The 12,561-nt window shown below is 35.9% G+C and overlaps 2 protein-coding genes across 8 annotated transcripts in view; one reads left to right on the top strand and one right to left on the bottom strand.

The window, feature by feature from the left end:
* Ric1 (RIC1 homolog, RAB6A GEF complex partner 1) overlaps positions 1–10,892 on the top strand; it is a 112,478-nt gene extending 101,586 nt beyond the window's left edge. For 5 of the 6 annotated variants that reach the window (XM_020159603.2, XM_074051922.1, XM_074051920.1 and 2 more), the window contains 9 exons: positions 98–214; positions 690–1,418; positions 3,013–3,171; positions 3,256–3,392; positions 4,359–4,645; positions 5,486–5,677; positions 6,616–6,793; positions 6,951–7,139; positions 8,082–10,892. In XM_020159603.2, the coding sequence (XP_020015192.2) occupies positions 98–214; positions 690–1,418; positions 3,013–3,171; positions 3,256–3,392; positions 4,359–4,645; positions 5,486–5,677; positions 6,616–6,793; positions 6,951–7,139; positions 8,082–8,370 (2,277 nt within the window). In that variant the 3' untranslated portion in view covers positions 8,371–10,892. The remainder of the gene's footprint in view (positions 1–97; positions 215–689; positions 1,419–3,012; positions 3,172–3,255; positions 3,393–4,358; positions 4,646–5,485; positions 5,678–6,615; positions 6,794–6,950; positions 7,140–8,081) is intronic. The other variant, XM_020159602.2, reaches the window with a different exon arrangement.
* Ermp1 (endoplasmic reticulum metallopeptidase 1) overlaps positions 3,253–12,561 on the bottom strand; it is a 56,923-nt gene continuing 47,614 nt past the window's right edge. The window contains exon 17 of one of the 2 annotated variants that reach the window (XM_074051924.1): positions 3,253–3,382. In XM_074051924.1, coding sequence (XP_073908025.1) covers positions 3,344–3,382 — 39 coding nt within the window. In that variant the 3' untranslated portion in view covers positions 3,253–3,343. Of the gene's footprint in view, positions 3,383–5,533; positions 5,669–12,561 lie in introns of those variants that run through there. The other variant, XR_012440453.1, reaches the window with a different exon arrangement.

The raw sequence follows: 12,561 nt of genomic DNA, 5'->3' as shown, positions 1-12,561 counted from the left end.
TATTGTTGGTTGTTTAATCTCTAGACCTTTTGAGGGGATGAGGGGGTGTCAAAAACATATAAATTAGTGTGAATCATTTGTGTTTTTGAAATTTCAGGTTCGTGATGCAGAAAGCATAATGCTGAACCTTGCAGGACAGCTCATCATGATGCAGAGGGACAGGTCAGGCCCTCAGATTCGGGAGAAGGACAACAACCCTAACCAAAGGAAACTTGTGAGTAAAGTACAAGTCATTTCAAATATTAAGAAGGTATACAATGAAGAAGGAATAAAAGAATTTAGGAGGAAACTAGTAGCTTGTGATCCAAAAACTGAGAAGTATATAGAATTCATTTTAAGACTCTGGGTTTAAGACTATTTATGAAGAGTGAAGGATAAAGTTCTCAAAATGATAATGCCCCATGCTCCAAATGTTGCTTCTTAGACATTATTAGTTGCAAATTCTAATAGGAAAATAAGGATAGATTGGTGAAGTTCACTTGGAGTTTTGTTTTGTTTTTAGATTTCAATATATATATATATATTTTGAAAGACAGGATAGATTATCCCTAATCTCAATAGATATCCCTACCTTTCCCAAAGATTGTTGTACTGTCATTTTAAAAGGTCTAATAAACTAGTACCTAGGAACTTAAGAACTACACATTTAATAGGGAAAAACAAAACAATTCTTGTGTCATCTTCTCCAGGTGCCATTCTGCCCTCCTGTTGTACTAGCCCAGTCTGTTGAAAATGTCTGGACAACATTTCGTGCAAATAAACAAAAACGCCACCTTCTGGAGGCCCTCTGGCTCAGCTGTGGGGGTGCAGGGATGAAGGTTTGGCTCCCGCTCTTCCCTAGGGATCATCGCAAGCCCCATTCCTTCTTGTCCCAGCGGATCATGTTGCCTTTTCATATCAACATTTACCCCCTGGCGGTTCTGTTTGAAGATGCGTTGGTCCTTGGTGCTGTTAATGACACTTTACTGTATGATTCTTTGTATACTCGGAACAGTGCTAGAGAGCAGCTGGAAGTGCTCTTCCCTTTCTGTGTTGTGGAGAGAACCTCCCAGATCTACCTCCACCACATTTTACGTCAACTTCTGGTCAGAAACCTTGGGGAGCAAGCCTTGCTCTTGGCTCAGTCTTGTGCTGCATTACCTTACTTCCCTCATGTGCTAGAGCTCATGCTCCATGAAGTGCTAGAAGAAGAAGCTACCTCACGGGAGCCCATTCCCGACCCACTGCTTCCCACTGTGGCAAAATTTATTACCGAGTTCCCCCTCTTCCTCCAAACAGTTGTGCACTGTGCCAGGAAGACTGAATATGCCCTGTGGAATTACCTTTTTGCAGCTGTTGGAAACCCCAAGGACTTGTTTGAAGAATGTTTGATGGCTCAGGATTTGGACACAGCTGCCTCTTACCTTATTATCTTACAGGTAACAATTCTCTTATTATAAAAGGACAAGATAGAAAAAGAGAAATTTCCTGTGTTAGCACAGTGCTGTGTTTAAGGAATTAATAGTCACATTTTCTCTTTAGTTTCTTTCATTTTTAAGAACTTGGTTTTATCAAATGATTTCATATTTCTTTAAAATTACAAAGTAGTATTATGGGATATTTTATCCTGGTTTGTCCATACATAGGCCTAAAACAGATTAATGAGTTCAGAGTATTATTTAAATAATACTGAAGAAATTTTTTATTATGTAATATATATACAACATACATATTATACAAGAAATACTGGATTGGATTACTATAAACTATGTAAGAAACATTAATAATGAAGAAAGTGTTATTTTGGTTATTAGTACGTTTGAGCTCTCCACAATAATACTTGTTTCTTTATAAGAACTGCTGAGAGAATTCTGATTAAATCTAGGTCATGACACAGCAACTTACATTAGGCTCCAAATAGCAAGCTGAGAAGACTCAGGCTTGCCTGACAAAGTAATAGCATGTTATTTTTCTCAAACTAATGGATACTTTAAGAGTCCTGAAAATTTGTTTGGACTTGATAGTTTCTTACTCCCATAAGTCTGATAGGGATTTGAGAAGCTACACTTAAAGATTCTTTCAAATTACTGCAAAGTTGTTTTAATTGATATAAGAAGCTAACCATAAAACTACTTTGAATTTCAGCCTCAAACAGATTTCCTGTCAGCTTATTTGCTTCATAATAACTGACTGAAAGCAAAGGCAAGTAAAGGAGATACTCAAGCAGAGGACAATAGCTCTGAAATTCTTTGATTTCTTGGCTAGCCCTAAAGAAAAAAAGCAGAATAATAAAAACAGAAAGTAAATGCAGGTGCTTTTGTTTTGTTTTTTGTGGTACTGGGATCTGAACTCAGGGCTTCACAAGTGCTTCACAGGTACTCTACCACTTGAGCCACTCCACCAGGCCTGCAGCTGCTTCTTGTTGTGGATCACTCCTTAACTTTGAGTCATCTCTCTAGCAGTGGAATTGGAAACTTTTTCTACAGCAGAATTCCTAAGCTGCTATAGACTGGCATAATAATTATAATTAAACTTGGTCAGGTACCTTTCCATGAAAGCACACACAGCAGAAAGGTCAGATTTGTAAAAGAAGTATTAAGTATACTGAATATATAGCAGCATTATGGGAGACAGACCTGAACTTTTAGGCATCAGTTTTTGCCTTACGCCTAAAAGATTTATACTCTTTCTTTTCTGCTGATCCTCAGCAATTTACATAACTCAGTTTCCTCATCTGTAAAACAGGAATGATAAAATTATTTTACAGTCACTGAAAGAAACTAATGGAATAATATATGTAAGGTATCTGATATATAATGGGAGTTCAATAAATCATTGTTTATATCAGTAGAGTACTTTGTTTTACCTGGTATGGTGGTTTTAATGTTCCTTTTAATCTTAATATTAAACGAACCCATACAGTATTGTAGCTACATTCCTTGGATTTAGGGAAGTAGGGAGAAAAGAATTGGTCATATCTTCTCAAATCATGTAGTATAAAAGAAATGTTGTCTTTCTTGGTTGTTTTCATAGAACATGGAAGTCCCAGCAGTAAGTAGGCAGCATGCCACTCTTCTGTTCAACACAGCACTGGAACAAGGCAAGTGGGACCTATGTCGACATATGATTCGATTTCTTAAAGCCATTGGCTCTGGAGAATCCGAAACACCTCCATCCACTCCTACAGCTCAGGTTAGTTGCAAAACTATATAGCTTCTTTAGGCTATATACCTACAAGGCATATTTCTCTAACTGAACTGCATTTTGTCTTTACAGGAACCCAGTTCAAGTGGTGGATTTGAGTTCTTCAGAAATCGAAGCATCAGTTTATCCCAGTCAGCTGAAAATGTTCCTCCTAGTAAATTCAGCTTACAGAAAACACTAAGTATGCCATCTGGTCCTTCTGGAAAAAGGTAAAAGAATAAAGAGTTGTTACTGCTTTCGAGGGAATCATTGTATTTCAAGGAATTGATAAAATTAAGTGTTTTGGAAACAACTATTTAATCCAGTTGTAAATCCTTTTTTCATTCCTAAAAAGGCATAGAGACCCGATAAAAGGCTTCCCTTTTTCCTCCCTCATAAGTCCATCCACATAAGTATTCTTCAGGTTTACTACACTCTACCACTTGAGCCAGCCCTTTCACTTTTAGTTATTTTCCATTAGGGTCTCACTTTTGTCAGGTGGGCTGGCCTCAGACCACTATCCTCCTCCCTATGCCTCCAGCACAGCTAGGGTTACGCACCACCACACCTCTCAACTCGTTGGTTGAGAGGGAAGTCTCACTGACTTTTTGCCCAGACTGGCCTTGAACCACAGTCCTCCCAATTTGTGCCTCCGGAGTAGCTGGGATTAGAGGTGCTCTATACTTATCCATTATACTGCTTCTCGTTGAGGGCACCTGATTACCAAACCAGTTACACCCCCATTAGTTTCTACCAATAAAAGTAACAGACTATGTTTAATTGCCATTTTTTTTAAATCAGTTTTATTTTTGTATGTCTACATAACTAATGTTGAGAGATTCAATTTCAGTTTGTATTTCATTTTAGTTTCTTTGATCTCCTTTCCTCTTTTCATTAGTTTTTCTAAATACAGCACTTGTTTTATTCCTCTTTCCTTCAACATCACTACCCTCTTCCTGATCTGGCTTCTTTTGTTTCCTATTTATTCCTATTCCATGTATTCATTCTACAAATGAGTCTGAGGAGCTTCTGTGCTCCCAGGTCAAGGGACATGAGGCTGTAAAGTTTTTTCTTCCATTTTAGTCAGAAGTAGATAGATCTGTTACTTTTTCAGTTTGATCAGCGCTGTTGCATTAAAAAGTACATAAAGTCCTATAGTAAAGATTATTCTGTGGCTTTTGTGTTTCCACTTACAGATGGAGCAAAGACAGTGATTGTGCTGAGAACATGTATATTGACATGATGCTTTGGAGACATGCCCGGCGCCTTTTAGAAGATGTGCGGTTAAAGGACCTAGGCTGCTTTGCAGCCCAGCTGGGCTTTGAACTAATTAGTTGGCTATGCAAGGAACGTACCCGAGCCGCCCGAGTAGATAACTTTGTGATAGCCCTGAAGAGACTCCACAAAGATTTCCTGTGGCCACTTCCCATTATCCCAGCCTCTTCTATTAGTTCTCCTTTTAAAAATGGAAAATACCGAACAGGTAATATAGGCTTTTTGTCATTTTTGTAAGAAGGATTGTATTTTACTCCATGTATGTAGATTTTACTATTAGCTGACATTCAAGGAAGTCTTTTCATTACCAACTCAAACAAATAAAAGCAAACTTCTTGTACATCAGTTGGAATAGCCACCATTTGACTAAAGGACATAAATACAGTAGAAACCCTATCTCTAAGTCTTTTGACCTTTAGGTCATATTCGTAAATCTAACTATTGTTAACACTGTAAACAAGTTGAGAACTTGCTAAATATAAAAGCTATTATGTCTACATTATTATGGGAAGGAATTTTGGAGTAAGTTAATCAAAATGAGTTAAATTGTGGTTTACCTAACAAGAATTCATTCCAAGAAAATAATAAAAATGCATCTTTGACAACTTGGGCCATCTTCTAAACTTGGGACAGGACAAAGTGAAACTGTGTATTTAAATGAAAGAAGTATTAAAGGATAGTTTTTCTGTTCAGATCTTTTATAAAGACTGAAAGTTATGAAGACAACTTTTTATGGTGTTTTCAAACTTTGTGTCATCTTAAGAAGTGAGGCAAATCACTTAGAAGATAAACAGTAAAGTCTTGTTTAGTTCCAGTAAGAGATACCATGATATGATTCTTGAATGGCAATATATGGTCAGTCTTTTTTAGTTAGTATATCTCCATAATCCTAGATTTTGAATGAATGATCAGTATAGTATGGCAGCTGGATTTGAACTGCCAGTATTGGGTAGGCAGATGAGGGAAGGTAAAAGAACTAAATTGAAAATGGTAGTAGGTACAACTTGAATTTCTCTCCCCATTTTTTGTTTTTGGGCCTACCTTGCAGTAGGCGAGCAGCTGTTAAAGTCTCAATCAGCTGACCCTTTCATCAACCTTGAGATGGATGCTGGCATCTCTAATATCCAACGAAGTCAGAGCTGGTTCAGCAACATAGGCCCCACCCATCAGGAGATAGACACAGCCTCATCTCATGGACCACAAATGCAGGATGCTTTCTTGTCTCCATTATCTAATAAAGGTAAATGTCATTTTAAGTTCTGTCTCTTCAGTTTCTTTGGATAAAAGTTTAGCATTTCAGAGATAAGCGCTTTACTCTTTCGTCCTGAAGGATTAGCCATTAGGATCTGCTAGAGAGGTGGACAGTTACTGGAACAGGGGCAAATTGGCCTCAACTATGCTTTGCCATATTTATTTCAAGTAAATGAAATACATAAAAGTCTCAGTACTGATCAGCATAAAGCTTTGCAGTCAACCTTGATGATAAGGAAACATTATCTTTGAATCGCAAATAATAAAACAATGTTATCCCCATGTTAAGAATCCCATTCTTACAAGTAGATCTATGTCATAGAAATTGTACTGCATTATTTTTTATCTCATCAATACAATTTTGTGGAAATTTGCTTTTCTCAAGTTTCTACATAATATCCTTGATTTTTGCCTCTTGGCCTTGAAACCCTAAAATACTCTCTGTCCACTTGCAAAAATGTACACCAACTCTACTCTATAGTAATGGGTAAATTACAAACAGAAGAGGTTTTGAAACAATTCAGGTTGGCATAAAATATACAATAAACTGCTTTTATAAGCAATTTACTGGTACAAACAATAATTTGATCTTTTTGTAGTTTTTTTAATTAGCCAGGCACTCATATAATGTTTGATTATCAATCTGTCATCACTGTTACTTGAGCTTCTGCCATGTGGGGAGGCTTGTAACTGCCATAACTTTATAATTATAAAATACATGTAAAATTAGTAAGTTTCTTCATCAAATACAAATAATGTCTTTATCACTCTTTTGTTCATATCTCATGGCCATTTCAGCATAGGTTTAATGTTTTGGTTTCAAAATCCTGAGAAATCAACATCTGAGAAACAGCTAATGTTAAAAATTACAGGAAAATGTATTTACTATATGAAGCTGGCTTATAACTTTTGGAAATTATTCATTAGGTGATGAATGCAGCATTGGTTCAGCCACAGACTTGACTGAAAGTAGCTCGATGGTGGATGGGGACTGGACAATGGTAGATGAAAATTTCTCCACACTCAGTTTGACTCAGTCAGAGCTTGAGCATATCTCCATGGAGTTGGCGAGTAAAGGGCCTCACAAATCCCAAGTCCAGCTTCGGTGAGTTTTTCAGCTTTTTAAAAGCATAGAAAGCCTACTCAGGGTATTTGTGCAATACCTGGGGTGCAGGAGCAACTTTCCTATAATAACTGTTGCCTGTCTCTACATCTGCAAATCCCTTTTCATTTAAGACATTTTGTCTCTGCATTATACATAGGTATTTGCTACACATTTTCATGGAGGCAGGATGTCTGGATTGGTGTGTTGTCATTGGCCTGATTCTTAGAGAATCTTCAATAATCAGTCAGGTTTTGGTTGTTGCCCAGTCTTCAGAGGTGGATGGAGAGATGTTGCAGAACATAAAGACAGGGCTGCATGCGGTGGACCGATGGGCCTCTACAGACTGGTAAGTTCTGATTTCCAAAGACTTGTTATTCTTTGTTGTCCTCCTGTCCTTTCATATTAAGGCCTAATTATAGTTCATTTAGTTTGGATATTTTTTAGTAGAAATCAAAATGCTTTTGTATCTTCATTTTTAAGAATACTTTCTTTGTTAATCATTCTATACCCAACCATTTGAATGGCAATGTCCACCAAGTAAAGTTTAGTGTTAGTTTATAATGTGGATGCATATTACTGACTTGAGATTGATGCAGTAGAAATAATCTTAGAATTAGACTGGAATTTACGAGTTGCAGTTCTGTGGAATTGAAAAGACAAAAAGTTCTTGGAGTAGTGGTGCACATCTGTAATCCTAGCACTCAGGAGGCTGAAGCAGGAGGATTACAAATTCAGGAACAGCCTGGACTACCTAGTGAGGCCTTCTCTCCCAAGAAAAGAAGAAAAGACAAAAAGTTACAGTCTGAATTTAACATTCCATGGCAGTTACTAGAAAGAGTAGTGCATGGGAGTTCAGAGCCTTGGACTCCACTCCTGTCTTTGTCACCAATTATGTGTGGATTTGGGGCTCTTTAACTCTACTTGAATCTAGTTTTCTTTAATTGCCAAATACATTTAAGTTAGGTGCTTTCTGAGGGGTACTTTTTTGAGTCTGAAATCTTATTGGTTCTTCAGCTATAAAACATTTTTAATTGTAATACTGATTTTAAAATGTCAGTCCTATATGAATAAAGGAAATAAAAAAAAAATGTCAGTCCTACTGCTCAGAAATTTAAAACTTAGCCTGTACTATGTGTAGCTCTGTGCAGGGCAAGGCACCCAAGAAGCTTTCCTTCCCTTCATAACCTATCATTTCCTTGCTGCATCAATGTTTAATAGTTTATTTATAATGTTCTACCAAGTCTTTTGAATTAGGCAGATGAGAACTAATTTTTTTCCCTCTACTCAGTCCTGGATATAAGCCATTTTTAAACATCATTAAGCCACAACTGCAGAAGCTCAGTGAGATAACAGAAGAGCAGGTCCAGCCTGATGCCTTCCAGCCAACAGCAGTGGGTAAGACTCCTGAGCAGACCAGCCCCAGGGCAGAGGACAGCAGGGGCTCCTCCAGCCATGGAAGCATCCCCCAAAATGAGGCCAGTAGTAGCAGTATGATCAGCCGAAAAGAAGAGGACATAACCCATGGAGAGGAAGAGGAGACATTTCAGGATGGGACTTATGACTGTTCTGTGTCTTAACAACAGTGAGTAACATTATGACAGGCAGTATTAATTAGCAGCAGCGTGCAACTGAGTACACTGTGACCTAGTTGAATGATTTAACAGGGGAAAGAACTTAGCCCAGAAACTTCTTGGGTAAAGTATTATTAGGTTTCAATGAACTTTCTCTAAGAAATCCCTTTGACTTCATAAAAATGTGATATCAAATAAAGCATCTTTCATAAATTTTTAAGCTACAATAAAAAGTAATAAAGAATATTATACAGGTGTACATGAGAATATTTTGGTTTTATTGAAAGATTTGTAGCTTGTAAACCATAGGGATTATTTTGCCCCAGGAGAGGTTACTTTTTCATATTTCTAGCTTCTTACGTGTTTTCTGGGTCAGTTGTGTCTAGACTGCTTTTTTCAAAAGAAAAGCTAAGGTGCTTGCTTGAGCTCATCAGGTACACAGGCTACCTGTTTGCTTCCTTGGATAGAGCCTGCTGGACTCCCTAATTAGTCCTTCTGAATAGATGCCGCCCTTGCACAGTCTTGTAGCTGTGGGGTGGAGACATTCTCTTTGGCTTTATTAGCCCTGTACAGCCCGCTCGTGAACCGATGTAAGTTATTTATCTGTGAGTTGATGTGCCTGTCTCAGCAAGCTTGAGTCCTACTAAATCAACTGCGGGCAGAAGTGTGAGAGGTTCTTAGCAATTATGCTGACACCACTAAACTATTTTGTATCAAAGAACTGTATCTTTTTGTGAGTACTCTTGTGTAAATATACTCAAAGGCACTGTTCATATTTTTAAGGCTTGTATTATAATTTGTAAGGTTTTATGCTGGATTCTGCATGACTATAGATACTCTTAGAATTAAGACAGGGCTTGCTCTTCTCTCCAAAAATGAGCAGTCTTCATAAAGGAATACAGGTTTATTGGCTCAATTGTTCAAATAACAGAAGTGATCCCACTGATCATGAGGTGGAACAGGTTTTGTGCAAATTAATGTAGTTTCTTATTTATTGCTTTTGTAAATTGAATAAAAATGGACTTTTATGTAAATAGTCTGCTGTATTATCATGGCTACTAGAAATTACTGTATAAAGAATGCATTCTTCATTGTAAACTTTAAAAATATTTTATGTATTTCTAGATGGCTTAAATTTTAGTTTCCATACCTTATGAAAATAGAACTACAAACTCTTTAATTGCTTCAGACTAAACACATATCCACTGTATGTAATTCTAATTACCTAAAAACAGTATTAATTTAGAGAGCTTGTTTATACTGTGCAATTTGACAAGGAATGCAATGTTATTTTTTATAAAAACTTGTTTATTTTTATAACAATGTATATGATGTGGACCAAATTTGTACCACTATGTAAAACAGCCTCTCTTAGAAATAAAACTTGGTCCTCCTCTATCCTTGATTTTTAAATAGCTAGATTTAGTTGTTTTAGCCAGATTTCCTTTAAAGTGAAATGCAATCATTTTAAAATTGCTTATTTCCAAGTTCACCAGCTATTTAAAATTATTGAATTTGGGAATTTACTTTTTACATTAGAAGTGCAATAATTTCACATAATAAAACTTCTGAATGGGTAGAATATGTGACTTGGTACCTGGTCCTTCTGGTGCTACTTTTATTTAAGTCTTTGTTTCGAACCACCTTTCTCTGAATCTTCAGACAGAAAATAATATTTCTCATTTGAGTACATGCGGTGTAGCAGAAATCTAAACTGAAAATTCCATTTGTCCTATACTATTAGGAAGAAGAACCAGCAATACTATTGTATTTAGTCAATTTCTAGTGTGAATAGTCAATAAAAATGATTTACCATTATAAGCAGCTGTGATCTTTTCACATACTCTAAATAAAACACTGTGCTGCTAAGTTCATTTCACACCTTTTTTTGGTAGCATTGATCGTAGGCCTCTCGCATGCTAGTCAAGCTCTAACACCGAGTACATTCCTGTTTTTGTAAGACAATGTCTGAGTTGCCAGTGCTGGCCTTGAATTTGAATCCTTCTGCCTTTACAGCCTGTCCTCTGAATAACTGGGATTACAAGTATGAACTACCCACCCACTCCCACTGCAGCGATTTCACATTCTTGAGAGCAGATCACCAATTATTTAACATTCCATGAAGGAATCTTTTCTTTCATAAAATGTTTTTCCACTAATAGAAATAGAAAGCACCAAAGCAAGAAATTTGGCAAGTTTACCAAAAATTTCTATTCGGTAGTTCGTTATGCTTCAGTTTTTAAAAACTCATTTTGTTGTATTTGGTTCAACTACATATATATGAGCCATAGTTTAACCAATGAATTTAAATATTCACTACAACTACATTTGAAGATTATTAAATAATTTAAATTATTTACTGGAACTACATTTGAAGGTTATTAAATTATTTAAATTATTTACTGATACCAAAACAAGAAGTCATTTGGGGGTACAGTCAGCCTTCACTTGTAATTAAAGTTGCTTCTACTTCTGTAATGTGTATTTATTTTTTTACTCGGTAAAGGGCAATAAAACCGTTGCATAGACTTTGTTTATTCATCATTTCAGGTTTAACAGCAAAATGTATGTATATTAAAAGCCACAAAAATATTCTTTTCATTTTATAATTCCATTTCTTAAGAGTTTTCCCTATGAAATAGCTAGAAATTTAGACATTTTTACTTAAAATACTTATATGTAGATATGGGAGCATCAAGACCCCTCCACAGCATGAAGAATGTTTAAAATAGAATGAAGAAATGACAGAAAAGCAGATTTACCACATGACCTACCAAGCAAACAAAAATTTGTCTAGGAGACTAGGCATCATTATGAATAGGTGGACTTAAAAATTATTTTGACTGTTTCCAATTTTCCTGTATTCCTAAATTAAATCTGTTCCTTGTATGCATTTGCCTATTTTAGATATTTCATAAACAGAATCATATGTCTGGCTTTTTACTTGGCATGATGTTTTCAAGATTCATCCTTGTATATCACTACTTTGCTCCCTTTTTAAAGTTGAATAATATTTTGTTTATCCAGTTAGGAGTTGAATGTTTGGGGTTTTTTCCACTTTAAGCTAGTATTTACAGTAATTCCCCTTTCCCACAGTTTCACCTTAATAAGGTTTCAGTTACCCACAGTCAACCACGGTCCAAAAATACTAAGTGAAAAATTATAGAAATAATTTCTAAATTTTAAATGACTCATTATTAATCTTTTACTGTGCCTTTGTATATTAAACTTTATCATGGGTATATATGTATATAAAAGAAACAGTATAAATAGATTTGCTGTCCACAGTTCAGAAATCCACTGGGGATCTTGGAACGTATCCCTATGGCTAAGGCAGGAAAACTATTGTGTACATTTCTGGGTGCACATGTGTTTTCAATTTAGGAGTGGAACTGCTGGGTTATATGGTAAATAGTTAATTTTTTGAGAAAGTACCAAAGTGTATTTCAGTGTGCCTGCACTACTAACATTACCACTAATAGTGATGGTCCCAGTCTCGGTTACTAACAAACACTTTATCTGTCTTTTTGGTCAAAGCCATCCAAGTTGTATAGGGAATGGGCATGTCAGTATAGTTTACATTTTAATTTACCTAATGGCTATTTTACTTGATTATTAGACAGTTGTACATCTTTGAAAAACAAATGAAAAGGTCATTTATCTTTTTATCATTGGTTTCCAAAGAATTCATATATATTCTAAATACTAAGCCCTTACCAAGTATATGATTTGCAGGCATTTTTATCATTCTGTTGTTTCCCTTTCTTTCTAAAAACAAGTTCTTGTTTTTGATGAAGTCCAATTTATTTTTTCTTTGGTTACTTGTGCTTTTGGTGTCATAGCTAGGAAACCATTGCCAAATCCAAGGTGATCAATACTTATGCCTATGTTTTCTCTAAGAATTTTATACTTTTAGCTGTTACATTTAGGTCTCTGATCTATTTTAATTTTTATATATGACATGAAGTACAGATCTAACTTCATCTTTTGCATGTGGATATTCAGTTCAATACCATTTCTTTAAAAGATTTTTCCCATTAAATTGTCAAAATGGACTATAATTGTATGGGTTTATTTCTTGAGTCTCAATTACAGTAATCTGTATGTTTATCCTCCTTCCAGTAACACACTGTCTTACCACTCTTGCTTTGTAGGGAATTTTGGAGGTGTAAATCCTGTTTTTTCAAGGTTGTTTTG

The sequence above is a fragment of the Castor canadensis genome, chromosome 13 (genome assembly GCF_047511655.1).
Source record: "Castor canadensis chromosome 13, mCasCan1.hap1v2, whole genome shotgun sequence".
Taxonomy (NCBI): Eukaryota; Metazoa; Chordata; class Mammalia; order Rodentia; family Castoridae; genus Castor; species Castor canadensis.
The sequence above is the reverse complement of the archived record's forward strand: the minus strand, read 5'-3'. Positions and strand labels throughout refer to the sequence as shown.